The sequence below is a fragment of the Camarhynchus parvulus genome, chromosome 3 (assembly GCF_901933205.1).
Source record: "Camarhynchus parvulus chromosome 3, STF_HiC, whole genome shotgun sequence".
NCBI classification, from domain to species: domain Eukaryota; kingdom Metazoa; phylum Chordata; class Aves; order Passeriformes; family Thraupidae; genus Camarhynchus; species Camarhynchus parvulus.
Window position 1 is genome coordinate 30,451,912 of NC_044573.1, and position 25,472 is coordinate 30,477,383.

Here is a 25,472-nt window from a genome sequence, read left to right on the forward strand (position 1 = left end):
GCCTCGCCGGTGGCCGGGCGGGCGGCGGGGCGGCGCGGCGGGCGGGCGGCGCGGCGGCATCGCCCCCAGCCGCGGCTCGGCGGCAGCGCTGGCCGCCCGCCGGCCCCGGCCCCGGCCCCGCCGCAGCGCAGCGCCGCTACACGCGGCGGAGGGCGGGCAGAGCCGCGGTGGGAGGGCCGCGGCGGAGGCGGGGGGAACGGCACGGGGACGGGATGGGATGGGATGGGATGGGATGGGATGGGATGGGATGGGATGGGATGGGATGGGATGGGATGGGATGGGATGGGATGGGATGGGATGGGATGGGATGGGGATGGGGGCACGGCGGGATCCGCGGCCACCCGAGCGGAGCGGCGGGTGACCTTGAGGCGCCGGCCTGTAGCGGAGAGGGAAGGAGCCCGGTGCAGAAGCCCCTCCCGAGCCCCACCGGGAGCGGAGCTGCCGCCCGGGATGTCGGGGAAAGCTGCTGCTCTCAGCCGCGCCGAGGGGTCGTCAGGCTGTCTTCGGTGCCAGCTGGCCAGCTGATGGAGAGGTGAGGGGTCCCGTGGGTTTTCCTTCCCTCGGGATGAAGCGGGAGAACCGGGAGCACTTTACATGTGCCCCGTCTGCTTTTCTGATCTGTGGGCACCCCAGCTGGTCGGGGGAAGTGGGGCAGTGCTGACCGTGCTGGCACTCACGGAAATCTTTAGGTTGGGCACGATCTTCCCTGCCGTGATCTGCACCGGTTCTCAGCTAGCTATTGCAGCTTATTTCTCCACAGAGCTAACATGCTTGGTTACACGGATGAGTGGAAAAGTCTCTTCAGACCCTCAGCCTAAACTGACTGGGGGGACACAGAGTTTGGGAAGGGTCTGTACTTGTCAAGATCTGGATATTGCAGGTACAGCCCAGCTTCCTTGACAGTCAGGAAATCAGGTGTCTCTGCAGGTGTTCCCCAGACCCAAACTGGGGAGAAGCATAAGCTGCAGAATTTGCTGGAAACTTCTTCTCTTTTTCTGAGCTCTGAGGCTCAGCCTTGGTGATGGGATGATTGGCATGCCCTTGTCCACTGTTGCCTGGGATGAGGAAGGAACAGTGTGTAGGCCTGATGGTCTCACTCAAGGAGATGCATCCGAGGGGAATTGCCAACCCCTACTTCTTCTGGGAATAGACGTGATGGCCGGGGGTGCTGCTGAAGGAGCTCATCTTCAAAGGAGGCTGGGGATGTGTTTCCTCTCGCCTTTCCCCTGTTTCCATGGGAACAGCAGCAAGCAGGAGCAGCCTGCTTGGAATTTCACTGCCTACCGCTCAGACACCCCCTGCCCAATCATCCCAGCAGACTTTGGCTCTTGAGGGTTTCAGACCCACCCTGACGTGATGGATCCCATGCTCCAAGGAGAGTTCATCCATGGATGTGTGTCATGGCAGAACGAGGCAAAGAGGCACAAGGCCAGAGCTGCCACAATTCCTGTAGCAGTATGTTATTCCATGCACACTAACAGACAGTTGAAAATAATTTGCATTCTTATATGCATTTCTGCTTTTTATAGGATGTGACCTCAGCTAGACCAAAAAGTGCCTGAGGGATGATGTCCCTCCAGGAACAGCACTGGCTTTATCTCAAATATGTGAATATCACACAAAAAGAGCAAAGCAGGAGGGTGAAGAGGGGGGAGAGGTGGTACAAGTTTATGCCTTTGCATTTAATAGTCCATGGTGTCTTTTTCTCCAAGGAATTTGTCCATTTACTTTTGAATTTGTTTTGATTTTGGACTTGTAGATGCTTCATGCATTCTGTGGCAAGGAGTTTCACAGCATACCCACAGAGCTTCCTTTGATGTGCCCATCCTGGGCTTTTTATCCACTATGACTAACCCTTGGGAAGCAGGCTGCTGCCACCCTTGTGGAGCTACCCATAGTGCAATTTATCCTCCACTGGTGGCTACTGGTGAGACAGAGGTAGAGTTTTTTGTGTCAGGCATCTTTGATACAGGTCCTGGCAGCATATCTTGGAGACAACACTGTCAAGCACATCACCAGCTGTGCTATTTTTGAGATGAAGTGGCAGAAAAGAGGTTGTGTGCCCTGCTTTGTCTGAACTGGAGTTGTATAAGTTCTCAGCCACTTTCTGAGGAAAACAGGCATGTGGCAGATTTGGACCCTCAGGCAGGTACCCAGAAGCATGGCTGAAAATGTGCAACAAAGGGCACAGGACTCCCAGGAATGGGAGAAATAAGAGTATATATGATGCTTAGGCCTTTCAGAAACTAAAGCAGGATGGACAGCATCCAAGATTGTGTTCTGTGTCATGATCACAGGGAGGACCCAGAAGCTGTAATTACAACACGCTGCCTGATCCACTCAACCCTTCTGTTCTTGGGGGCAAGAGACAAAAATTTGTGAGATTTCTGTCCAGTTATTCCTGTAGGTTTCAGGATGCTCTAGTGGAAAATCATGTTGGAGAGCAGGATACTTCTGGGATGGAGGCCTTTCTGATGTGACAAAATGGTTGAAAGAAGCAGGAAGGCTTTTAAGAAGACACAGCAACTGAAGTAGAGGTGGTGCCCTTACCAATAGGTTTGTTCTCCAGAAACCCTGTATCTGCCACCCTGCAGAGACATTCATATCTGTTCCAAGCAAGCATAAAGCATGACATCATGTTAGCAGGATTCGTTCACTTTCCATAATGCATCAAACCGCAAAAGGTCTTGCTCTTCTGTCTCTGGTAGTTACAGAAAATAGCCTTTTAGCTCTTGCTTAAATATGTTATTAGTTCTTACCCATGCAGCAAACTTGCATTCAATTTCTAGAAAAAAAAAATGATGGAGGCTGCATTTTAAACCAGATGGCGATAGATAACCTATCCTTGTGCTGGTATTTGTAGCCTGAATATAAAAATGGATTTCGCAGCATCATATAGATATATATATCACTGTGTTTAGCTTTATTTTTTCCAATAGACCAAGTGTGATCAAGATTCAGTCTTTTGTTCCAAAGCAATCAATGATTCTTAGCAGTGTGCTGCTTTTTGTCTCTTAAGAAGATGCGTGGCAGAGAATCCCCTCATGTTAGGATGCAGGATTTTCTATGCTCAGAAATTAATGCCTATTCAATTTAGAAATTTCAAGGATACTTTGTGCTGGCTGCCTGAGCCTTCCAGAATGTGTCACTCCAATTAAATTACTTCTTATTAATGCAACAAGGGGAATGTGGGTAAAGGAATGCGCCTCTTGCTCCAGTTAACAACATCCCTTTGCCACTGCTGGTCACTGGTGTTGACTGTCTGAGTGCCATGTACCTCTGCAAGATTTGTCCTCAAGGAAATATGTGCCATTAGTTGTGTTTTCATCTGCAGCACTCAGACTTCATGTCTGCTGGGAGGAGAGTCAGGTGTGCTTTTTTATTGTGGGAAGGAAACCCCAGGAGTCATTAATTGGTGACTGGGGAGCTCATTTCTGTTTAGCATCACCAGCAGGGGTACACATCACGACTGCAGTCCCCAAACACTCAAAATCTCAAACCTCACAAAGTAGGTGGGTTTGTAGCTGCTGCTCTGGGGCACATTTCACTGAATAGAATTGCTGTCATTGAAAAGTCTTTGATCCCCGCTCTGATCCTTTCTTTTCCAACAGGCTGCCTGTATCCAGTTTGTTTGTTTTCCATCCAGCCTCATGAGAGTCTATTTTGTCATCATCACAGCTTTTGTGAGGTTCCACAGAGGTTTCTGGGTCAGGTTAAATCACTTTCCTCTCTGCAGTAGCCCAGCAGGATACCCAGGGCCCTCCCTCACATCCCCCCCTAGGAATGAAAAGCGGATTCAGCACTGCCCAGATGCTGTTTGACAGTCCTCAGGACATTTTGTCCGATATAACTCCAGAGCAGCAGCAACCACCCCAAGTGCCTGGAAACTGAGCCAAATCCTCCCTTGCCAAATGCTTTGTTCTCACTTAAATTTTTGGCCCATCACCCCCAGAAAGGAATAAACCACAGAAACTAATGGCTCAGGGAATTTAGTCTATCTCAAGTCCCAGGAGTCACCTCCCTAAAAGCAGAAAGTAGGTTTCTGTTGCAGTTTGCCTTCCCCACACTGAAGGGTAGGAGTTGACATACCCTGACCTGGAGAAGCATCCCTGTCCCACCAAGATCTCCCCATGGATTTGGCTGGCAGGGAAGTTGCTGTTCTAGGGAAAGGACTAAATCCCACTGCATGCTTAGGGGTCGTTGTATAGGCCAGGTCTGTCAGTCTGGCCAAGGTCCTGGGGAATGGCTGCAATCCTGCTTTCTGTGTGCCCCATCACCTGGGCAGCACAGACTCATCCATCACTTTTTCATGGTGTCAGAGCTGCTCTGTCCAATGGGATGGCCACCTGCTCCTGCTCAGCACCTGAATATTTCAAACAGCTCACTCACCCCCACCTCCTCTCCCTGCCACTCTGCTCACCCCTCTCCCAGCCCCTGCTTGGGCTCCTCGCTTGTTTTCAGTAGAGTGGCTCCACCAGGCCTGTTCCCAACTCACTCTGATGCAAGTGTGGAGAGACACAAGCCCTAATTGAGTCTGGCAGCTGGGAGGTTTAACTCTCCTGAGAGCAGAGCCGAGCTTGCCTGAGTAATACCTAGCCACTTGGAGCACTGCTAGGAGACAAGGACTGGGCTAGTGGGGGTGCAAGGCTGCAGTGAGGGGCTGAGGTGATGCAGAAAGCAGCTCAAGCAGAATCAACTCAAAAATGAAAGTTAACTCATCCTCCCTTCTACCAGCCATCAGGTCCAGTGCAGCAATGCTGAAGCCCAGGAGCAGCACAGGCAGCATCTGTCCTGTGCTCTCTGGCAAGGTGAGCCGAGGGATGCTTGGGTGGGTTGAGGTTTTTGTTTTGTCTTGGGTAGTCTCTGCCAGATGAACTGTACTTAGAGAGTCATGAATAAATGATAGCCCCGCGATGGAGCACTGTCTTCCACAGCTATTCCATGGGGAGGGAGGAGCATTCTTCATTAGAGTGATGTGGCCAGACAGAGGTTATCAGAGCCACCCTCTGAAGTGAGTGTGTCTCATCACTAGCTATAAAGAGAGCCCCAGGTGACAAGATTTCTCACCTAGGGCACAGTTTCACCATCTATTTAAGCACGGTTTTATTATCAGGTCTCCAAAACCATCTGCCACTCCCTCCCCATTCATAACCACATCTGCCACTCCTTTGGGAGAGCTCTGAGCACACACACACACACACACACGCACACACACACACACACACATAAATACATAGCATGGCCTATCAGCTGTGCATTTGCCCAGATGCAAGCAGAGAGCGTTGCTGCAGCAGCCACCAGGCTGACAGGAATTACACAAGAGGGATATAATTCAGAATGAAGTTTTGTTAAAATATCATGGGGTTTTGTTCATTCACTTAGTAAGGTTGAGGATTTTTAGTGCATCTTTATACCAATCACTTTCTGTTTGCGGAAGTGAATGCTGAGAGTGGAGTGAGTTAGGTGTGATCTCCATTCAAGGGATTAACTAATCCTCTTGTCCAACTTCCTACACATCATACACACAGTGAACAACAGAAGGAGATAGAAACTTCCCTGTTCACTGGGACTCTGAGCAACAGTGGGAATCTTCTCAGGAAGGGCGTCAGCTGGGCAACTTGCCGACCACCTACCACATGCGGACAAACCTGATCTGCTCCGGCTTGTGTCACCACAATGGCACGATGGCTCCCATACATTCCAGGAGCGCACTGTGGAAGTAGGAGAGGCATCCAACACAGACTGCAAGGAGAAAAATTCTGGCTAGAAATAATCCCATATTAAAAAAGCAAGCAGATGCCCAGAGCAGCATCCCTGGAATGATTCAAAGTGACCCTGTGACTTCAGCCAGACTTACCAGGAGAGGGCAGCCAGTGCTTTCTGGGCTGACTACCCCAGAAAATGGGTGCCCGAGGAAGACCTGCTTTGCACTGTTGGAAAGCTTGGCCTTGCTTCTGGGCATAGGTTCTCAAAAAGTCATGTTCCTCCTTTCCTTTATTGGGGCAGAAAGTGAAGCGACCCAGTTTGGTGCACTACAGAACTGATTTGCTGTCAGATATGTGAAACCACTGTCAGAGCAGAGAGTCTGTTGTCTTTCCTGCAACTTTCATCCTCTTCCAGGGCTTCTGCTTCCCTTGAATGCCCAGCTCACAGGCTGAGCTCTCTGAGCTGGAGCTGGAGCTCCAGACAGAGGTCCAGGTTGTTGCTTGAGGTGCCCAGCAACATCTCTGGTGGGGAGAATGCAGAAGGAGCTTCCTCAAATGGGGATCTAGCACCTTTCTTGTGGACTCAGCATTTCTGATTCTGAGGATGAGGGAAAAGAGCTGCATCCCCAGGGAATGGGGCAGCTCAGTGCTCATGTGGGATGAAAGCTGTGCAGTGGACAGTCTGCATGGGGGGAAGGTAGCACCAGGTAGCACCACTTGCCTGGTGTGAATTATTGTGGCAATAACTGCTTATCACAATTTCAGGTAACCCTGTTGCTTACAAATGACAGGACCACAGCCAGTAATTAAAGGGCCATTATATTTTCTCAGATCAGACACAGACTGGGTATAATTTGCCTTTCTCCATCTCTCTCAGCTGCATTTCACTTATTTTACCCAGTTAACAGCTCAAAGAACAGAGAAGATGCTGGTGCCAGGCCAGCCTTTGTTTAATTTAGTCAGTCAGAGGGCTGTGCTTGGGGACAGGACATTATCTGGGACAATACCCGGGGGTCTGGGTAGCCTAGGGATTGCTTCCCATGTCCATGCTCTGACCTGATGCTCCTCGCAGCGCGGTGTGGTGGGAAAGCGCTGCTGCCTTGAACAGCGTGTGCTGGCACTGACCTCTAGTGGGAATAGATCCCTTCCTCTTTAGATTTCCCCTGCAGTTTTAACCATTTTAAGTGACACATACTAAAGGGGACTGGAGAGACCCAAGAATCAGAGCTTCGTTTCTTAAAACCTTCAAAACTAAATCAGAACATCAAGATTTGCCTCATAGTAGATTTAATTATTTTTAATCCCTCTACCTTGCCTTCAATACATTATATATAGATATTTATGTATATGTGTATCTCTCTGTATTTAAAGCCTCTGAAAATAATAGAGGTCCAAAACTTGCACAGCCAGGCAAAAATTTCTCTGTTAGGAAGAGAGCATGAAAGGGAGCCCAACCCTCACAGAATGAGTAACAGAAGGCAAATAATGGGGCAAAGTGGCCAAGTTCCTCTTTCAGACTTTCCAGTAAAATTGTCTGAAAGGTTAATAGAAGCACACCCAGTCACAAGAGGGGTGGCAGGAGATGGTGCCTGAGCTGGGTGTTACTGGGTGCAGTTGAAAGGTCAGAGCAGAGGGTGGCTGCCCATGGATGCCTGGGGGGCATAGCTGATGGCAATGGGGCACGCCTGGTCTCTGCTGCAGCAGACCACAGCAACACAGCCCTGCCACAGCACTGGCCAGCTGAAAGAGTTCAAGGCTCACATTAAGGAAGCTGCAAGATCACAAACTCCAGATAAATTCACATCAGCAGCAGAGGAAGGCCACTTCCAGGGGCTACTTGCTAGACAGAGATGTAGACAGCTTGCAAGGGACTGGACTGTAGAGTCCCCAGTGATGGGTCTTGAATTGCCTCTTTCCTAGAGCAGGTCCAGGGCTACTACTCCAGGTTCTGTGCTTTGGCTGAACTGTTCCTGGACATGTGCTAGTCTTGGAATCAGGATCCACACTTATTTCCCAACTGGAACAGCACATCACAATATAATCAAGGTGTGACTGATGCTTAATGCAAAGATAAGCTGCAATTAGCTGACAGAAAAATTAAATCTTTGTGTATCACCACATAAGTTTGTGTTGATTTGACCATATATCCACAGGAAAGTGTACAAGGACCCATTCCATGATGGAACTGCATCTAGTATGTTACTAGAGAAAATGGCAAGGGCATTTAGGAAGGCAACTGCTGGATAACCCAGTAGTAGTTGGGTATGGAAAGCTGAAAGAATAGAAATTCTGCATGAGGATCAGGAGCAACAGCTACAAGTGGAGCTGGGATGCAGCCACCACCAGGGTGTGAGAGGGAGTGACATGGATATATGGCCCAGATCCCCACACTGCACTGAACTGAACAGAGCTGACAGACGTGGGAGAAGCTCCTTTCCCTCGGTAATTGTAATCTTGCAGTGACACAGTGCCAGAGACACAGAAACAGATCCTGAGCATGGGAAGAAAACTTGTGACTGGAAGTCATTGACGCCCAAAGAGACTTATCTGTCTCCCTGCTGCTGCCCTCACATCCCAAAACCTTTCTTCCTACAAACCCAAAGCAGCAGCTGCAGTGTGGGATAAGGAAATATTTAGCATATGGCTCCTATGATTCCATCCAGTATGATTCCATCCAGTATGATTCCATCCAGTATCCATCACCAAGCTCTTCCCAGGTAAGCTTCCTTGCAGGAGATTGTTCCCCTCCTGCTCAGATGAATTGGAAGAATGGGCATCCTGCAGAGACAGAAAGTCCTCTCAAGCAACAAATGCAAAAAGTGAAATTGATTTTAAAGTGTCAGCTGTGTTCAGAGCTATCTAGTTTGTCTTTTGAGGAAAGCCCACTGTTTGGGACACTGGAAAGTAATGACATCTATGCAGATCCATAGGAGTTTTGGCATTGGGAAGAGAGCACTGAAATGCAGTCTGGTCAATCATTCACAGGCAGTGAGCTGGGCCTTCATTCGACCTTCTATTCTCAGCTTTGATCTCTATTTCTGGGCTGCTCTTTTGTGAGCCCTGGTAGCCACTCTAGGCTTTGAAAGAATTTCTATTTGCCCCACAGACCAGTGGTGAGAAGCGGCTGGACCCAGAGGCTTGTGCAGCCAGCTACAGTGACGTCCTGGCTTTCCCTGTGAAGGCAGAAGAGATGAGAAGGTGTCTCTGGGTGGAACAGTTTGATGTACGCACACGGGAAAGGGGAACGCCTTGTTTGCACCTCTGCTGCAAGTGGCATCCACCATATTGTTTCCCACGGCGCCTGTGGCTTCACCCAGCACCTGCACAGGCTGCAGCATCCTCACCCACACACCGCCTGCTTGCACAAGGTCCCGCTCCCTGCCCTGGCAGACCTGCCTGCTATTTAAAGAACCCAACCCAGCCGGGCAGGGGGGAGGCAGGCCCAGGACGGACCGGCGTGCACGGCCCGGCCCAGGGCAGCGCAGCGCTGCCGCCTCCCTGCCCCGCGCACCCCGGATGCCGGCCCCTCTGCCGTGGCCGCCGTCTCTCCTCCCTCTCGGTGCCTGTGCGCTGCCCCGGACAGGAGGGCGGGAGCAGCGGCCCCTGGCTGTGCCGGGGCGGGGCGGCGGCGGGGGAATCCCGGCCGGGCGGGCCGGGCGCGGCTGACTCAGTGCGGGCCGGGGCAGGAGGCGGTGGCGGAGGCGGAGCCCTGGCGCCTTAGACCCTCCGCCGGCGGCCGCTCTCCGGCTTTCCGGCCATGAGCCCCCCGGCAGCGGGGCCGGGAGCGGGACCCGGGCCGGGCCGGGCGGACAGCGGGCGCTGAGCCATGGCGCGGATGGCGGGCGGCAAGGAAGCGGCGGGCTGGGAGGGCGAGGACGGGCAGTGCGACTCGGGCATCGAGTCGCTGCGCTCGCTGCCGGGCGGCAGGGAGACCCCCGCCGCGCCCGAGGGCCCCCCGGCCGCCCCCGAGGAAACCCTCGCCGAGGCCGCCGCCGCCGAGGAGCGGCTGGATTCCAGCTACGGCTCCGGCGCCCTGCCCGAGGCTCTGCCCGAGGCTCTGCCCGAGGCTCTGCCCGGGCTGGCGGGGGCTCCGGGGGGCCGCCCCGAGGAGCCGCCGCCCCGGCCCGAGGGGCTCAGCCGGCAGCAGCTGGACGCCCTCACCTACCTCTCGGAGGACGGAGACACGTGAGTGACCCCCGGGGAGCTGCGAGCCATTTCCCCCCAGCCCCGGGCTGCTCCCCTGGCAGCGGCGGGGAGCCGGAGCCTAGAGATAAGGCAGGCTGTGTTTGTGTCTCCAGCCCTCTCCCGAGGAGCATCCGCTCAGCCGTGTTGTTAAGGCCCCTGCCCCTGTCCTAAGAGCCTCCCGCCTTGCCTTGGTGTGCGTGGGTGCTTGGCATCCTGGTTTGGGTGGGTGACCCCTCTCACCCGCCTGAGGTGTGTGAGCCATCCTGAGAGGTATCTGAGCCAGGTCCAGCGGAGTGAGCAGGAAGAGAGGCACTCCAGAATGGACCCACCATAGGAAGCCCACCTCCACTTGTCATGGGGCTGCTAGCAACTAGAACAAAGGGGGGAGCAAATCAAGCCTCCCCCACTGCCTCTTCCCCAGAGAATGCAACGTTTCCTCCACAATGGGGAAGGCTTGGCTGCATGAGATGGCACCTAAGCAAGTCCTGAAACAAGATTAGCCGTGCAGGGCAAGATCTTGCGATGGCCGTGTTAGACACTGCTCTACCGAGCAACCCAAGAACTATTTGTTCTCAGGTGGGAATCGCCTTGCTTTGCCAACTTGCCCGCAGAGCCGCGGGTTTTGGCAGAGTTGTGACGCACATCCCGATGTGGGGCTGCCCTCCTGAGCTTCTGTGACAGAGACAAGTGTTTCTCTTAACGAGGGGGGCTTCCCACATCCGTAAAGCCCTCTCAAGGGCAGAGGCATCACGCCAGAGTTATTTGGTTTGGTTTCTGGTAATTACCTTCAGCTAATCACAGCATTTTTTCCTGTTGTACATTCCCTCGATGGAAGGTTTTCGTCATGAGTGTATACACAGAACGTGAGCAAAGTGTTCTCACAGCTGAGGGCGAAGCTTTGCCCCAAAACCAGGCTGGAGTTTAATACTGAGTAATGGTGCAAGAGGAAGAGAAACTTAGAGGCACTGATATGATCAAGCAGTAGTGAGAGCTGCAAGAAAGCTCTGTCCTTGCCTGGCAGAGCACATCTGGATTGAAGCTGAAGATGAGCTGGGAGACAGCCTGAGTGTTTACTTCCCTGTTAGGAAGGAATCTGTGCATCTGCTAATTAGTTCCTTAATGCTGACTCTGGGATCTGTTCTGAGGATTGGCTGGAAGTCTCATGGCAAGCAAAGTTACACTAAACCCAGCCTCCCACACTCCCCAGACAGGCTTTCTAGTCCTGTCGTATCTACAGGCTGGTTCTGTGGCTCCTCAGAATGGAGGAGCTTTGCCAGTTTTCCCAGCTGTAATGCCAGAGCCAAGGTGCCCATGGAGAGAGCCAGGCATCTTTTAATCAGAGGTGTGGAAGTAACACTTCCCCCCAGGTTTGTCTGTCATGGTGTGCCCAGGGCTCCCTGCTTACTGTTTTATTAGTGAGCCCCATAGATGCAGCTGCTTGGAGATGCTTTTAGTGCTTGAGGCTGTCTTGTTTGGTGCTTGAAGCCCTTTGACTGTCAGACTGGCTTGGAGAGACCTAATGCAAACATCTTATTAACTAGGAAAACATTAATCAGTGGTGCCTTGGTTACTGTAGGCAGGAGAGGCTCTCAGAGGTTGCCTTTGCTCTTCTGTTTTCTCTCACTCACAGGGCATTTCAGAACAGGAAATCTGTTAAGACGGAGGGAGGGAGCTGTAGGTCTGCTGGTTGTACAGCTCTGGGCTCACCATGTCCACACAGGAGGCAGGCTTTCCTGGGATCTACTCCCACTGCTGGGAAAAAAAACTATTCTTGTGGTTAGAGTGGTGAGGCTGTGGATTTGTGCCTCCGCTATTCTTATCTCTCCTCCTGACCCTGCGGCAGAGGTAGGTGGCATTTATATTTAGAAGTGCTGAACATCCACCACTCAGGTTGATGCAGATGGGGACTGTGAGCACGCAGGAACTCACTGAACTGCCACCGGTTTTGTATGTGAAAACAAGTCAGGGCTGATAGTAGTGCTAAAGTCTATGGTGCAATTGCTCGTCCAGTGACAGAATGTCCCCAGAGAGAAGGGATCAGATGGCCACAGGCTACATCCCTTTCATCCAGCCAGACAAACCCATCTTCATGTCTTCTTTTCATCTCTGTCAGCAGCATATTTCCCTGTGTGCCTTTTTTAAATGTCTGCCACAAAACAGCTCCAGGCAGAGAATTAAAATCATACTATCATTATATTTCAGAAGACTTGGGCAACTACACTTTCCTGTAATTGTAATTTTGAAAATACAAAAAGTCCAGGGGTTGTTGTGCCTTCATGAATAGTTCCTGTTTCCCCAGATGCCCTGGCTGTTACTGAGCTAAGAGGAGCACTGGGCTTGCACAAAGGGAGCTGGCAAAAGTCTTGCCTCTACATCTAACAAAAATCTTCACTGTCCATAGCTCCCTCAGACTTACCCACCTGTGCCATCTCAAGGTGTGCCTGTGTTTGTCAGCCTGGCACTTGGGGGGTAAAAACAGGAGGTGGAGGCAGAGTTGAAGAGCACATGCTTGGGCGGTTGGAGTGTCAGCAGGATCCTCCTTGGATACCTCCCTCCCTGCCTGCCTCTGTAGCAGAGGAGTGTCAGAGCCGGCAGGATGAAGCAATGGGGCTAAAGCTGTCTCTCCTTGTGCCCAAAGTTAGAAGGAGTCTCACTTTGGCAGGAGGGAAATTGGCTAACAGGAAGGACGGGGGTATAATGGCCAGTGAAATGCGTGGGTGCTGTCTTCCAAGAATGATTTGCCCAAATGTCATCCTCTCCGTGGCTCCCTCGTGCCACTAGCAGCCCCTCTGCCTCAGGGAAGTCAGAGCTGCAGTAATAAGGCACATCAGTTCCCAAGAGAGTGTGGCTCGGCTGTGAGGGCAGCTGACGTCAAGCATGAGGAGTGGGGTGGCAAGCGGAAGATGGTGGGTGCACTTTGGGCAGTGATCTGTATCCTGCTTATCGTGTGGGCAGCTAGAGAACAAACCCTGTGCACTCAAATGGTCTCCTCCAAACATCCATCTTGTGACCTACAACTCCAAGTATCTGTCTCTTCCATGTAAACAAACTCCTTTTCTGCTGACTTGGGTCCTGATGGGACTGCTCTGTGTGGAAGTGAAGAGAGGGGCTTTCCAGCTGTGGGCCTGGCTGCCTCTGAGGGGACTGCAGGCTCATTTATTGTTGTGCCCCAGCCTCCAGCCCACCTCAGCCTTTGTGAGGATTCACTGGGGAAACCCTGTCCTTCCCAACCTCACCTGGCAGATGCACAATTCCACCATCCTGGGAAAAGGATGAGTGTGGGACCAGCTCCTTGGAGGTGAAATGGGGTGTGAAGGGATCACCTGGTTTTGTTCCAGCACAAGAGAAAACCTCCCCATTTCCTTGGGCTGATGTCAGCCTTTGCCAGCTCTGGAGAGGCAGAGTTGATTCATGAGAGTGTGAAGTGAAGCACAGTTTCCTCTCTCTAGGACTATACAGAACATGTTTTCTTTCCTGCCCGTGCTGGTCCTTGGGCCGCACACCACTTTCTGCCATTGTACCTGATCTCATGGTGATGGAGAGGCTGGGGGCTGTGCCTCTGCAGGAGAGTGACTGTCTTCTGCATGGGGCTCTGTATGCAAAGCAGTGCAGCACCTCTGCAGGGGTGAGAGTTGAGGGACCCCAGCCTGATCACAGAAGGAAGACCTAGGCCTCCTTGAGATGGAAAATGGGACTGCGTGGTTTTGGTTGGGTGTGTGTTTCAGGGAGGGAGGGGAGCAGAGGAAGCCTGACTTCCTCCTTCCACCAGAGACAAGTGGTGCCCCATCTGCTGATAAGAAATCACGTGCCAGTGACTCGTGGGCTGAAATGCCTTAACGAGGGCTTGGGGACAGTTAATCGAGTAAAATCAGAGCCCTATGGGAGCTGGTGTTCTGAACTCTTCACATGATGGCAGTGAAGGGGCCTCCCTTGTCTGCATGGGCTGTCACTGAGCATGAGGCTCATCTTCAAGGGGCCAGGAGCCACTTCTAACCATTCATTGGCATGTGCCAATCATAACCCTCTGCAGTCATGTGGTCTTGAGCTGGAGATCTTCCCTGATCAGGGGAATAGAGGTTGTTCCCATTCAGGTTGTCTGCTCCAGTTTGGCCGCTTCTCACTACTTGCCCTGCTGTACGAGGGTGTTGCCAAACCCCTGTGCACCTGGGGGAGTGCTCAGAGCGTGACAGCAAAGATAAAAGAAAGGGAAGGAAGGAAAAAGAAACAGAGGACTGGACAGACTCAGTTTTAGGAGAAGGATTAAAGAAGTCAGATGCAGGGAGCGCACCTTGTTGCTGGTCAGGCTGGGAGTCCCCCTGCTTTGCTGAGCTGGGCTTGTTGCCAGCTGCCCAGCAGTGGGATGACCATAGTTAATGGAAAGTGGAGATGCTCTTGGTTTTACCAGAGGGTTTTTAGAAACATTGCTTGACTGCCAGGATTCAAGTCCATCCCAAGTTATTCCCTAGCACGCTGCCAATTGTGGGGCATTAGAGAAAGTGAATCCTAACATGGGTCTGCCAGGAGGGAGATTTTCCTGTGTCCAGTTCCCTGTCCCTGAACTCTCAGCTCTTCCTCTGTGTGTGCTAAGGAGTTTGGTAAACAGGAGAGCTTGGTGTCCCTCTAAGCAAGGCCAGGCAGCTCTGCACAAGTTGCTTTGGAATGCCCCAGAAGTTATCTGGCTGCTGCAGGGGTCACACACATAACAGTTTTGGAGTGAAGTGGGTAAGCCCTGGCAGCTTCCTGAGCTTGTGCAGGCAAGAGGTTTTTTCCCCTGTTTGGATGACTTCAGCCTGGCCTGGAGGAAGTTTCTTCAAACTTTCCACCTGCCTAGGTTTGCCTCGGAGCTGGGGACAAACACAGGGATCTTCAGCACAGAGGAAAGGAAAGAATGGCTGGAAATTTCCATGTCCTGGGATGCAGAAGCCTGGATCAGATCAGCCAAGGTGCAGAGAGCTTCAGGTCCTTGCACTCTGCAGGCAGGCTTGACTGCTGCTGGGACAGGTTGAGCTCAGCTAATTAAACACAAAATTTGTTATTCTTTATTGGCTTGGGTCTGGGTTTTTTTAGTATAACGTGAAAAAATGAGGAGTCAGACATGACTGTGTAGGAAGAGCTTGTGGGCTGTGGGCCGTGAGCTGTGAGAGCGGCTGCTGCATGCCTATCAATGAGCTGCGTGGGATGCTCTCTGTGTCACAGAGCTGGGAAGCCCCTCTGACTGGGGCAGATCCAGAGCTGAAGGGGGGCCCTGAGGCATCTTAGACCCACGGCTCGTGCCTCATTAAAAGAAAATCCTGAGACAGTGAGGATATCTGTGGAGTTGTAAATGATTGCTAGGGTGTGTTGTACAGGTCCTGGCAAAGTCCAGGCGCTTTCCTCTTGTAAGAGGCTCTTCTGACCTCAAGATATCTCTTTGTGTACAGAAACTGTAGAATGTATTTGCCTCCCAAGGAGTCAGGTGTGAGTTTGTTCTGTTTGGAATGGACTGTCCACAGTCAGTGGACTTTTTGGCATATTTGCTGCTTTTATTGAAGTTGTTCATCATGTTTCTCTGATGGTGACTGGCCCCTGCTTGGGTGGGCTGACCTGTTTTCTGGCTTGGCCCATCTGTGCCTAGACAGTAGTATGGGACAGGCCCCTTGTTTTGCAGGGAACAGCCCACATGCATTTGATGTTTAGTGCTCCTGCAGTCCCAGAGCCACCATCTGCTCAGAAATGGAGCAAAACTCTCACATGTGTGGGTACAGAATCTAGAGGTTGTGAGGTCAGGGTACCTTCTCATCCCCACCTCACTGAAAAACGGGGTGCCCACAGCCCTTCTGCCTCTCCTGCCAGTCAGCCTCCAGCCTCCCTCATCCTCAAGCAGTCAGACCAGACCCTCTGCAGAGCACCTCAGGAAAGGTGAGACTGTCTCCTCGGCTCACCTCTCAGTTCCCATCCCTCACTCTGGCCCCAGGAGCAGCAGGCTGGGAAGCAGCTGCTGCCCAGACTGGAAATTAGGAATGCTGAACCCAATGTGGCTGAAAGGGCTTTGCATCCCTCTAGCTGCAGCCTCCCTCCAGTTGCATCCCAAACCCCCGTCCACTCAAATTCAAGGATTGCCTTTCCCAGGGAAGGGCTGATGAAACCTGCAGGGCAGGAGCACAGAAGATGAGATAAGGCAGCTGAGATCCACTACTCCCTTGGAGCTGCCAGAGGGCAGCTGGAGCAGCTCCATGGAGCGGGGCAGCATTGCACTGGTATGTGGGGAGGAAGGAAGGGAGCCAGGCTGGGCTGGTTCAGGGCTGCAGGGCAGGGTGAGCTGTGCTTGCTAAGCCACTGGCAGAGTTCATGCTGGTGGCTGAGGAAGCGGTTAGCAGTGCAGGTTACAGGGCTGGAACAGGAGAGCAGGGTAAGCGTGGGATTCCCCTGCTCTTTTCCTCCTCCCTTTTCTCTTTTCTATTGCTGCTGGGCCATTTCCTCCCCTGAACAAGTTTCTCTTGTGTGAATTGTTTGCATGATCTACTGCTCCACTCAGCCAAAACAAGGAGCTGGGAATGAGCTGTTCCTGCTGCAGGCAGGGACCTTATCTAGAGAGGGAAAGAACTTTTCAAAGCAAATTCAGTTGAATGCTGGATCTCCTGATTAAGGTGCTTCTGGGGTGATATGGTGAAGGGTGAGGCTACTTTGTGGACAAGGTGTCTTGCTTTACAGATGGAGGGATCTGCATGGTCAGCTCCTTTTCTAGAGAGATGGAAAAGGATAGCCAGAGAACTGGTGAGACTTCATCCATTCTGCTTGTGTGTCAGAGCTGGGTGTGAGAACAGCTACCCTGTTCTCCTGCCTCCAGTCCTCATGTGTGGAAACTTTTCCTACTGGCCACTTAAGGTCACTCAGAAGTTGGAGATGGACAGCATTGTGGAAATGGATGCTTTTCTGTGCCTAAGCTAGGACCACTTTGGGCATTGCATGTACATTCCCTGGGATATCCCCAGGGATAGCCCCAACCTCTCTGCTGCAGGGGTAGATCACTTTGTGCCGGGGGTGTCCTGTGCCTTTGTGATTCAGAGTGTTGAGTTGCCTTATGCCAGGACAAAGTTGGTGAGCAAGTGGAAAAGCTGAGAATGAACCCAGCAGTCTGTGCTCATGCTGTGTTTCCCTTGCTCACAGCTCCATCCCGCGCCGTTTTCAAAACTCCCTGTTGCCCTTTCTGACTGTTCCTGCTGGACACCCACCCCGGTGGCTGTAGCCAGGAGCACTGCAGACAAGAGCATGGGGAGGCAGGGGGCAGGCAAGTGGAGGAAAGCAGAGGAGAGATGTGCAGGCAGCCCAGGATGGGCAAGGATCTGAGTACGGCAGGGCAGAGGGCTTGTTGCGGCAAGGGCACACTGCTGTGGCTGGGCATGGAGAGGTTCTGGCAGCCAGTGGGTCTCTCCATCGCCATGCCCTGGCTCTGGCACACCGTGTGCCAGCGCACAGCAGCCCATCAGCAGCTGGACCACGCAGCTGCTGTGACACAGAGAGAGGTGGGAAAAAGTGGAGATTGGCACGATTCCTGCCCCTCGGGTCTCCTGGGTGTAAGAGGTTTCCTGAGTGAGGAGACAATCCCAGTTCCTGACTGGCAGCACTGCCGGTGGCACAGAATGCCTCAGGGCACGTGTGCTCATGGTGAGCTCCTCCCCGCCCACTGGCTTTGCGATGATACCCCCGAGTAGCTCAGGTTCTTGCAGCCATTTCAGGAAGTTGAGGGCTGATAATGAGGAAAGGCGGGAACGAATGCAGAAATGAAAGCCCAGGAGGAGGCTGCCTCCGGGTGGAGAAGGAAGGGGGAGGGGGAAAGCAATCCTTCAAATCAGGCACATCCCAGCTGGAGGTGAAAGCCGGAGCTCTGGCCAGGGGAATGGTCACCGCCGTTGCCTCTGCAGCAGGGATGCCCAAACTAGCTCAGTGTCAGCCGAGCCTCAAGCGGCTCCAGTGCCTTGTTGAGCTGCAGAGGCAGCCAAGCCAGGACAAGTGAGGTGCTGGCAATGGCAGAGGCTGTCGGGAGTTTCCATCTCCCCCGGGTGACCGCCCCGCTCGTCCCCACATGACAGTGCAGTGTGGTGTGGGTAGTGACAGAGGGGCCCCGGGGGATTCCTGGGGCACCAGGGCTGTCTGCCGTGGGACACAAGCATGACCGCTGCTCTCTCTCCTGGGAGCCCAGCGAGGCTCTGGAAAGCGAAAGCACCAGCAGTTTAAAGTTCAAGCTGAATTGCCGTGGAAAGTCCCTTATTTTAGCGGTCTTAACTCTGCTGTACCTGAAAAAGGCAGATCCTGCAGCTTCTTCCTGGACGTGGTGCCTGGGAGCAGGTTTGGAGAAACAGGGGCTGTCCCTGCAAGTGTGCAAAGGACACCTCAGCTGAGGTGCTGCCACAGGGACTGATGGCAAACCTAGCAGGGAACCTCCCTGCTCAGATCATACCTAAGCTAGGTCAGTAACAGCCTGATCAGGGGAGGGCTGTCCTTACAGCTGGTTGCCTTGTTCCTGGGCTGGGTCCCTTGGCTGTGCCTCTGCCTCATGGTCCATGGAGGGTGGCCAGACCCTGCCCATGGCCCCTGCTTGCAGCCCCCTCTCCTGCCCTGGGAGTGAGGGGCACCCCATGGCTGTGCGGAGGCAAGTGTGGGTGGCCTCCCCTTCCAGTGGGGAATTCCCTGCTGCAACATAACCTGGGACTTCCCCGGGGACAAAGCCTCTCCTGTTGGGCACAGCCTGTCCCTGTGGACAGGTGTGGAGGAACTGGCCTTTAGAAACTGTAGAATGTATTTTGCCTTCAAAATCAGGTTTCAGCTGAAGATGCCTGGGGTCCCAGATGCTGGCTTGATCTTCAAGCAGGACTTGGGAGGAGGTCAATAAAAGACATTCTTGGGGACTGGCCTCTGAGCTTCTCAGCACATTTGTATGTCCCAGTGCAACTGGCAAAAAGACCACCCCAGCCCCACTTCTTGTCTGCAGTTCTTTAGGGCCAGGTGCTGTTCTCCTGCCTGTGGAGGGATGCTCTTTATGCCCCACATTGCAGGTGGCATCCCAAAGCTGGGCTGTCTGGAGAGTAGGGTGTCTTGCCAGGGCTGGCACAGCTCTCACCCTCCATCTCTTGGCCGTGTCAGTCTCCATCAAAGCAGCAGGGGTGGCAGAGCCCAGCCTTCAGTTTGGAGCTGGTTCCTTCCAGAGACACAGGCTACCCAGGGCCTCTAGTGCAGTGGTGAGGGTCAGGAGCTGAGCTCATGCCTGCCCTGCTGTGGAGAGCGGAAGATGCTGCCTGCTGACCACAGTGGCCAGGTTTGGCCTGTGGGGGCTGCCCTGTGGTGGGAGGATGGGCCCTTCAGTGTGGGAGGGCTGGGAGACAGGAGGTTGGCAGGGGAGACTGGAAATTCCCTCTCAGTGCTGCCTCTGTTCTGCTCTCGCTTCTCTTCTGACTGTGCAGGGGCCGTCTGGAAATCAGACCTGTCCTTGGGCTGGGGGACTCGGGTGCCTGGCCACGCATAGCTGTGGGGACCACAGTCCCGAGGATCAGAGCTCCCTGCTTGCCACCAAGCTCTGACAGCTGCATCTCTGGTGTCCCTCTGTGCTGGCGGGCTGCGTGCCAGCCCTGCCGTGGCAGTGTTGAAAGGGAAGGATGTGGGGGAGAGAAGAGGAAATCAGTGTGGGACCAGCAGATCGCCTGCCATATGGACTGTGCCATGCAGGTGATCTTGGACCAGCCCTGGGCTCCTGCCCAGCTTTGACTGTTTGCCTTTGTGGAGGGAAAGCAGAAGTACAGTGTGCAGCTGGCAGGAGAGAACTGGAATTCCCCATGTAGCTGCCAGAGCCCAGACCTCTCTCCACAGCCACCAAACCCAGCTCCTGGACTCTGGGAAAGACAACCCAGGCTCTTTGGACCTACACCAAAGGATTGGAGGCCTGGCTTTGGGCAGTGCCAGACTGAAACTCTACACATGCTGTGAGGGAGCACCCTGTGTTGCTTAGCAGGGGCAGGAGGGTCTGTTCCCCTTGGGGATCAGAGTGAAGGACTGCCATGTGGAGCCTCAGACCATGCTCCTGCCTTGCCCCTCTGCTGAGCTTCCCCAGGGAGAGGGCAAGATGGAGGACCTCAAACCTGGAGGGAAGGAGACTGGAGGAAGCAGGGAGATTATGCCTTCATGCAGCAGGGAAGGATCTCTGTTCCTGAGCGTGGCACTCGGGACTTATTTCTCTTTTTTTTCTCTCCTGTCACCATTAACCCCCTGTAGGTTGGTTCATCTGGCCATTATCCACTGTGTCCCAGCTGTAGCACTCTGCTGCATCGCTCAGCTACCCAGGGAGGTGCTGGAGATCCAAAATGATCTTTTTCAGGTATGCTGTTGTGATAGGCAGAAGATGTGAGGAAGAGAAATGCCATAGGCTGTTCCCTGGATAGCTGCTCAATCCATCTGTCCCTTCCCCAGGAGCCCACACCTGCTTCCCCCAGAGCATGGTGAAGGTCCTGTGTGTGCAGCCTCTTTGCAGGGAGGGGAATAAGGGAGGTGGAGATACCCTGAGAGAAAAGTGTGACAGCTCCCAGCACTGTGGGGTGAATAGTTTCTTTACATGGCCCCAGGACATTGCAGACAGCCATGGAAGAGGCATGGCTTGAATGTGGCAGGGTAGATAACTTGGGAGAATGAGATGTCTCCATGGGTGATCCATGAGCTGAGGCGCAGGGGAACAGCAAGCTGTGTGACCCCACCAGTGCTAGCCACATGTTATGCCACCACAGGGATGGGGGTGTCCTGCGTGGCAGTCAGCTCTGGCTGCCAGGCTAGCTCCTAGAGACCTGTGGGGCTCAGCATACCTCCTGTCCTAAGGGCACCCTCCCCTGTGGCAACAGGTCTCTGGCCACAGAGAGAAACACAACTTTCCCAGGCATTGTTCTGGGAAAGGACATGAGAAGATAAGAGAAAAGAATGAGAAACAATTCTTATCTTAACTTACTACACCTAGTATTGTGAACATGTAGAATGTGTTATAGAGATTTGTTTACCAAAGGGCAATTTCTTAATTAACCAGTAGTGATAGTGTTTTAATTAGAGAACCAGTTAGGTCCAGCTGTATCATGACTGTCTATAAAAGTATGGGTTTCTTAATAAAAAAAACAATTCAACCTTCTATAAATCATGAAGTCTATATCACTTATTACCTGGCTCGGGACCCCTTGGGTGACATCAGTCCCCTCTCTAATTTCTCTCCAGACCCCGCTCCACCTGGCTGTGTACCTGGAGCAGCCCAGTGTGATCCAGGCACTGATCCACAAGGGAGTGAACCCCGGGCTGCAGGACCGTAATGGCAACACCCCGCTGCACTTGGCCTGCGAGCAGCAGCACCTGCAGTGTGCCCAGCAGCTGCTGGAGGGCACAGCCACGCCGGATGGCACAGCTCAGCCCCGTGGGCACCACCAGGACCTGCAGCTCCAGAACTGGCAAGGTGAGACCTGGGGACAGCACTGCTGTGACAGAGCTGCTGGCCAGATTAAGGCAGAGACCATGAGATGTGTATGCAGGGATCCAGGAGCACAGCAGAATGGGAATGCAGCTGGGATTGGGGTGCCCCAAGGTGGTCTGGGCTGACTGTGGCTCTCTCTTCTGCCTCCCCATCACAGGCTTGGCCTGTCTGCACATCAGTACCTTGAAAGGGAACATCCCTATGATGTCTCTGCTGCTGGAGAGTGGTGCCAACATTGATGTTCGGGTAAGACTGGGCATGGTGTGATGTTTTGTAAAGGCTGGGATGGTGGGTCTCTCCTTTGGGCACTCCCTTCAGCCCTGGGCCAGGCACTGCTGTGAGGCTTGGGAGCATTGAATTTTGAGGGAGCAGAAAGTAAAGATCCTTGAGAGGTTGTTGGGTGCTCTGACAGCAATCAGGGTGGGGACTGCCCTCTGCACCCAGTCAAGGGGGTGTGGGTGGGTGCTGCAGGGCCCATCTGAGGGGACCCCCCCACCCACACCCTTGTGATCTGTGGGTTGCAGGAGGGCACGAGCGGGAAGACCCCGTTGCACCTGGCTGTGGAGTGCCACAACCGCAGGGCTGTGCAGTTCCTGCTGCGCCACGGGGCCTTCGTGGATGCCCAGATGTACAACGGGTGCACTCCGCTCCACCTGGCCGTGGGCCGCAGGGACGCTGCCATCGCCGCCATCCTCTCCCACTCCGGGGCTGACACCCTGCTGAGGAACATGGAGAATGAGACAGCTCAGGACCTGGCTGATGGCAACGATGATGTGAGTCTCTGTGCGGGGAAGCCTGTGGCTCTGCAAGTGTGTCAGGGGGTTCAGGAGTTGGATGATTAAAGGGACCCTCCTAGGAGGAGTTTCCAGCTGTTTCTATCCTTCCCTGTATGTTGTAAGCATTGGCTCTGTGATGTGTGGGATAACTGCCTTTTGCCTCGAGCCCTAGGAGAAGCCTAGATAGGGCTTCTTGGCACTTCCCTGGGGATGTGGGAGGCTGGAGGACTGGGTGGAGGGAAGATTTGGGCCCCTACCCCAGCTTGGTGGAGACACAACCCTGAATGCTTACATGTCCATACCCTTGGTCTTTGCAGCTCCTTGCCTTGTTGCCCTTCGATGACCTGAAGATCTCAGGGAAGCCTGTTGTGTGCTCTGAATGAGCAGATGGACTCCTTTGGCCTGTTGGGCTGCCTCCTTCCTCTGTGCTGCTGCCCACTAGGATCTTGCCTGCCTGCATTTCAGTGGGAGCAGAGACACTTGGGGAGACTTATCCCACTGTCCCTCCCCTCTTTGGAAAAGTTTGGTTTGCCTCAGGCTGCCTTCCCAGATGGAAGAAGGTGGCATTATGAGCACTACACAGGGGAGGCTTTTCTTTTAGAATCTGTGCACTGCAGCAGGACTGAATTTTCCCTCCCTGCTGTGGGTCTTATTTGTGGGGATCTCCAGCGTACACAGGGAAGGAGTAGGAGAGGACTCATTTTCACACTGTAGGCCGGACAGAGCATCGTCTGGCACCCCATCAGAATAAGTGTGGGGTGAGGAGAGTCAACACTCACTCTAATAAATGTTTGTTGTTACTGTGGGCACCAGAGGTCTCATGTGACTGAACCCACCCCACAGCGTCAGGAGGCTGTGTATCACCGCGGGGGCTTGGGGACACGAGGCTACAGGGCTTTCCCCAGTCTGCCTGCTCCCTCAGTCCTTCACACCGCAGAAGGTGAGTGGGAGCACAGGGCCTTCCCCTCTTGCAGAGCCTTTCTAGTGCTCAGGGGAGGCTGGGGATCCCAGCAAGGTGCTCTATTCCCATGCTGTCTTGCCAAACATCTGCCTGCAGGCCTGGAGAAAGAGCATAGGAGATGCTGAAGACGAGGTTGTGGATCCCTGCTTCTGCCATTGTGCCTGATACCTTGCTGCTTTACTGTGCTGTCATTTCCTCTCTCACAGAGTACAGGAATATCCTGCCCCCTCTTCTGCCTTGGAAGGGGTTAAAAAACTTAGGATATGGGTCTTCCCTGGCTTTTAGATCCTCCCAGGCCGAAAGTGGAAGAGGTGGCAGCATTATCTTCCCATCCCTTTTGTTGTTCAGCTCACCACCCTTCCCTGCCATTTACTTCTCCAGCCAGAGGAGCACATGCAATGCATTAGGAAATCAGCCAAAGGTGCTGTGGGAATGGAGGCACAGATGACTTAGCCCATCTCAGCCAGGAAAATTCCTCACTTGTTGCTGGGAGCAGCTGCTATTGTTTGGGACAAATACTGGATGGTGCAATCGACCAGGATGCTCTAGAGTTAGCTCTTGTCTTCTTCCTCCCTTCTTGTAAGGGAATGCTGCCAGGAAAGCAACATAAAGACCCCCCAGGCCTCTGGACCTTGCCTGGTATCCTCAGGAGTCCAAAGCTGGATTGCTCTGTTTCTTTTGAGTCTTTGCCTCTCACCTTCTGGCAGGGCCTCAGCCCTGCTGCAAACCCATGGGGCTGTTTCAAGGACATCTTTCACAAGGGACATGAGGCACTTCCAGGCTGCCCAAAGAAGAGATGACCGATGCTGCAGGGCAGTGTGGCATGGTGTGGCCAGGGCTGTAGCTGGGAGCAAAGGGAAAAGGCAGAAACAAGTCATCTGCACTTTTTTGTTTGTTTTGTTATTTTAAAATAAAACTATTTGTTTCAAAAAGGTGTCTTGTAAAACATCACTGAGCATCCATGTGCTGGCTCCAGCTGGCCCTGCAGCCATGCCTGGGGCTGGGATAGGGGATTTGGAAGCAGGGCTTGCAGTAGGTGCCATACTGACTGCAGTCCCTGAGCAGCACCTGCCCCAGGGACCAGCTGTGGCTGTGCCCAGTGCAGGGCTAACCTGAGACAGGGGGCAGGGATGGGGCTGGGGGTCAGCTTTGAAGGCTTTTAGCTTGAATCAAGAATAGTGTGGCCATCAGGACTAGGGAAGTCATCATCCCTGTGCATTTGTGAGGCCTCCCATCATGTCCTGTGTCGAGTTCTGGGCCCATCACTTCAAGAGGGTGCTGGAGCATGTCTAGAGAAGGGCAACAGAGCTGGTGAGGGAAGGGTTTGGAGCAAAAGCCCTATGATGAGCTGCTCAGGGAGCTGGGAGAAAAGGAGGCTCAGGGGAGACCTTGTCACTCTCTACACCTCCTTGAAAGGTGGGTGTAGCCAGGTGGGGATCGGCCTTTTTTCCCAGGCAACCAACTAGTGCCAGGACAAGAGGATATAACTTCAAGCTATGCCAGGGGAGATTTAGGTTGGATGGTAGGAGGAGAAAGGGCAATGAGACATAGGAGTAGACAGGCCAAGGAAAGTGGTGGAGTCACCTTCGCTGGAGGTGTGGAAGGAAAGATTGGCTGTGGTACTCAGTGCTACGGTCTAGCTGAGATGGTGCTGTTCGCTCATCGCTTGGGCTCCATGATCTCAGCTCGTCCAGCCTGATTGATCCGGTGCTCCCGTGACCGCGGCCCCACCGGCCGCGCTCCCTCCGGAGCGGCAGGGGCGCTGTGGGGCGCGCAGCGCGCCCGCCGGGCGGGGTTCCGCCGCCGCGGCCGCCGCCGGGAGCGGAGCCGAGGGGAGCCGGCCGACACCGGGCCGGGGCCGGGCCGCAGGTGGGTAACGAGGCCGGGGCGGGCGCGGAGGGCGGGCCGGCCCGCGGGCGGCAGCTCCCTGCGAAGGCTGCGCCGCGCTGCCGGCCTGCTCGCTGCGAACGTGACCGCCGGGCAGGGAGGCGGCGCCGGGGCCACGCTCGTCCCGCACCCGGCCGCTCGCTGCTTCTCCCTCGAGGCCACCGGAGCCTCGGGCACAGAAGCCCCGGAGCGGCAGGCGTAGGGCTCGCCCCTCCCGGGAGCCCCGCGCCGTGCCCGGGCGGGGGTGCCCCACGGCCGGCGGGGAGCGGCGGGGAGCCGGTGTCTCTGCTGTGGCCCCCGGGCAGGGGCGGCAGGGGCAGGCAGCCCTGCGACCCAGCTGCGTGCAGGGACAGGGACAGCGAGATGCCGAGATGTTAGTATGGACTTGTCAGCTCCAAGCTTGCATTTGACCTCAGCCCTTCCAGGCGCTGGAGGCGCGCTGAACAGTATCGGGGCTGTAGGCAGGGATCTTTTTCAGAGCGGGGACC

General features: G+C 54.0%; 1 protein-coding gene across 1 annotated transcript; it reads left to right on the forward strand.

The window, feature by feature from the left end:
• Positions 1 to 9,531: 9,531 nt before the first annotated feature.
• Positions 9,532 to 22,935, forward strand: NFKBIE (NFKB inhibitor epsilon). The gene is made up of 6 exons (XM_030944544.1): positions 9,532 to 9,890; positions 20,133 to 20,235; positions 21,111 to 21,342; positions 21,518 to 21,606; positions 21,885 to 22,133; positions 22,454 to 22,935. Exons 1-6 carry the CDS (start codon positions 9,532 to 9,534, stop codon positions 22,517 to 22,519), a joined length of 1,098 nt encoding a protein of 365 aa, XP_030800404.1. The 3' UTR covers positions 22,520 to 22,935.
• The last annotated feature ends 2,537 nt before the right edge of the window (positions 22,936 to 25,472 follow it).

Bases quoted from the DNA above. Each gene is read 5' to 3' on its own strand.
- NFKBIE (XM_030944544.1), top strand. From the start codon at position 9,532: ATGGCGCGGATGGCGGGCGGCAAGGAAGCGGCGGGCTGGGAGGGCGAG. The intron at 20,236-21,110 runs GTATGCTGTTGT...ATTTCTCTCCAG, and splicing joins TCCAAAATGATCTTTTTCAG to ACCCCGCTCCACCTGGCTGT. The intron at 21,607-21,884 runs GTAAGACTGGGC...TGTGGGTTGCAG, and splicing joins GTGCCAACATTGATGTTCGG to GAGGGCACGAGCGGGAAGAC.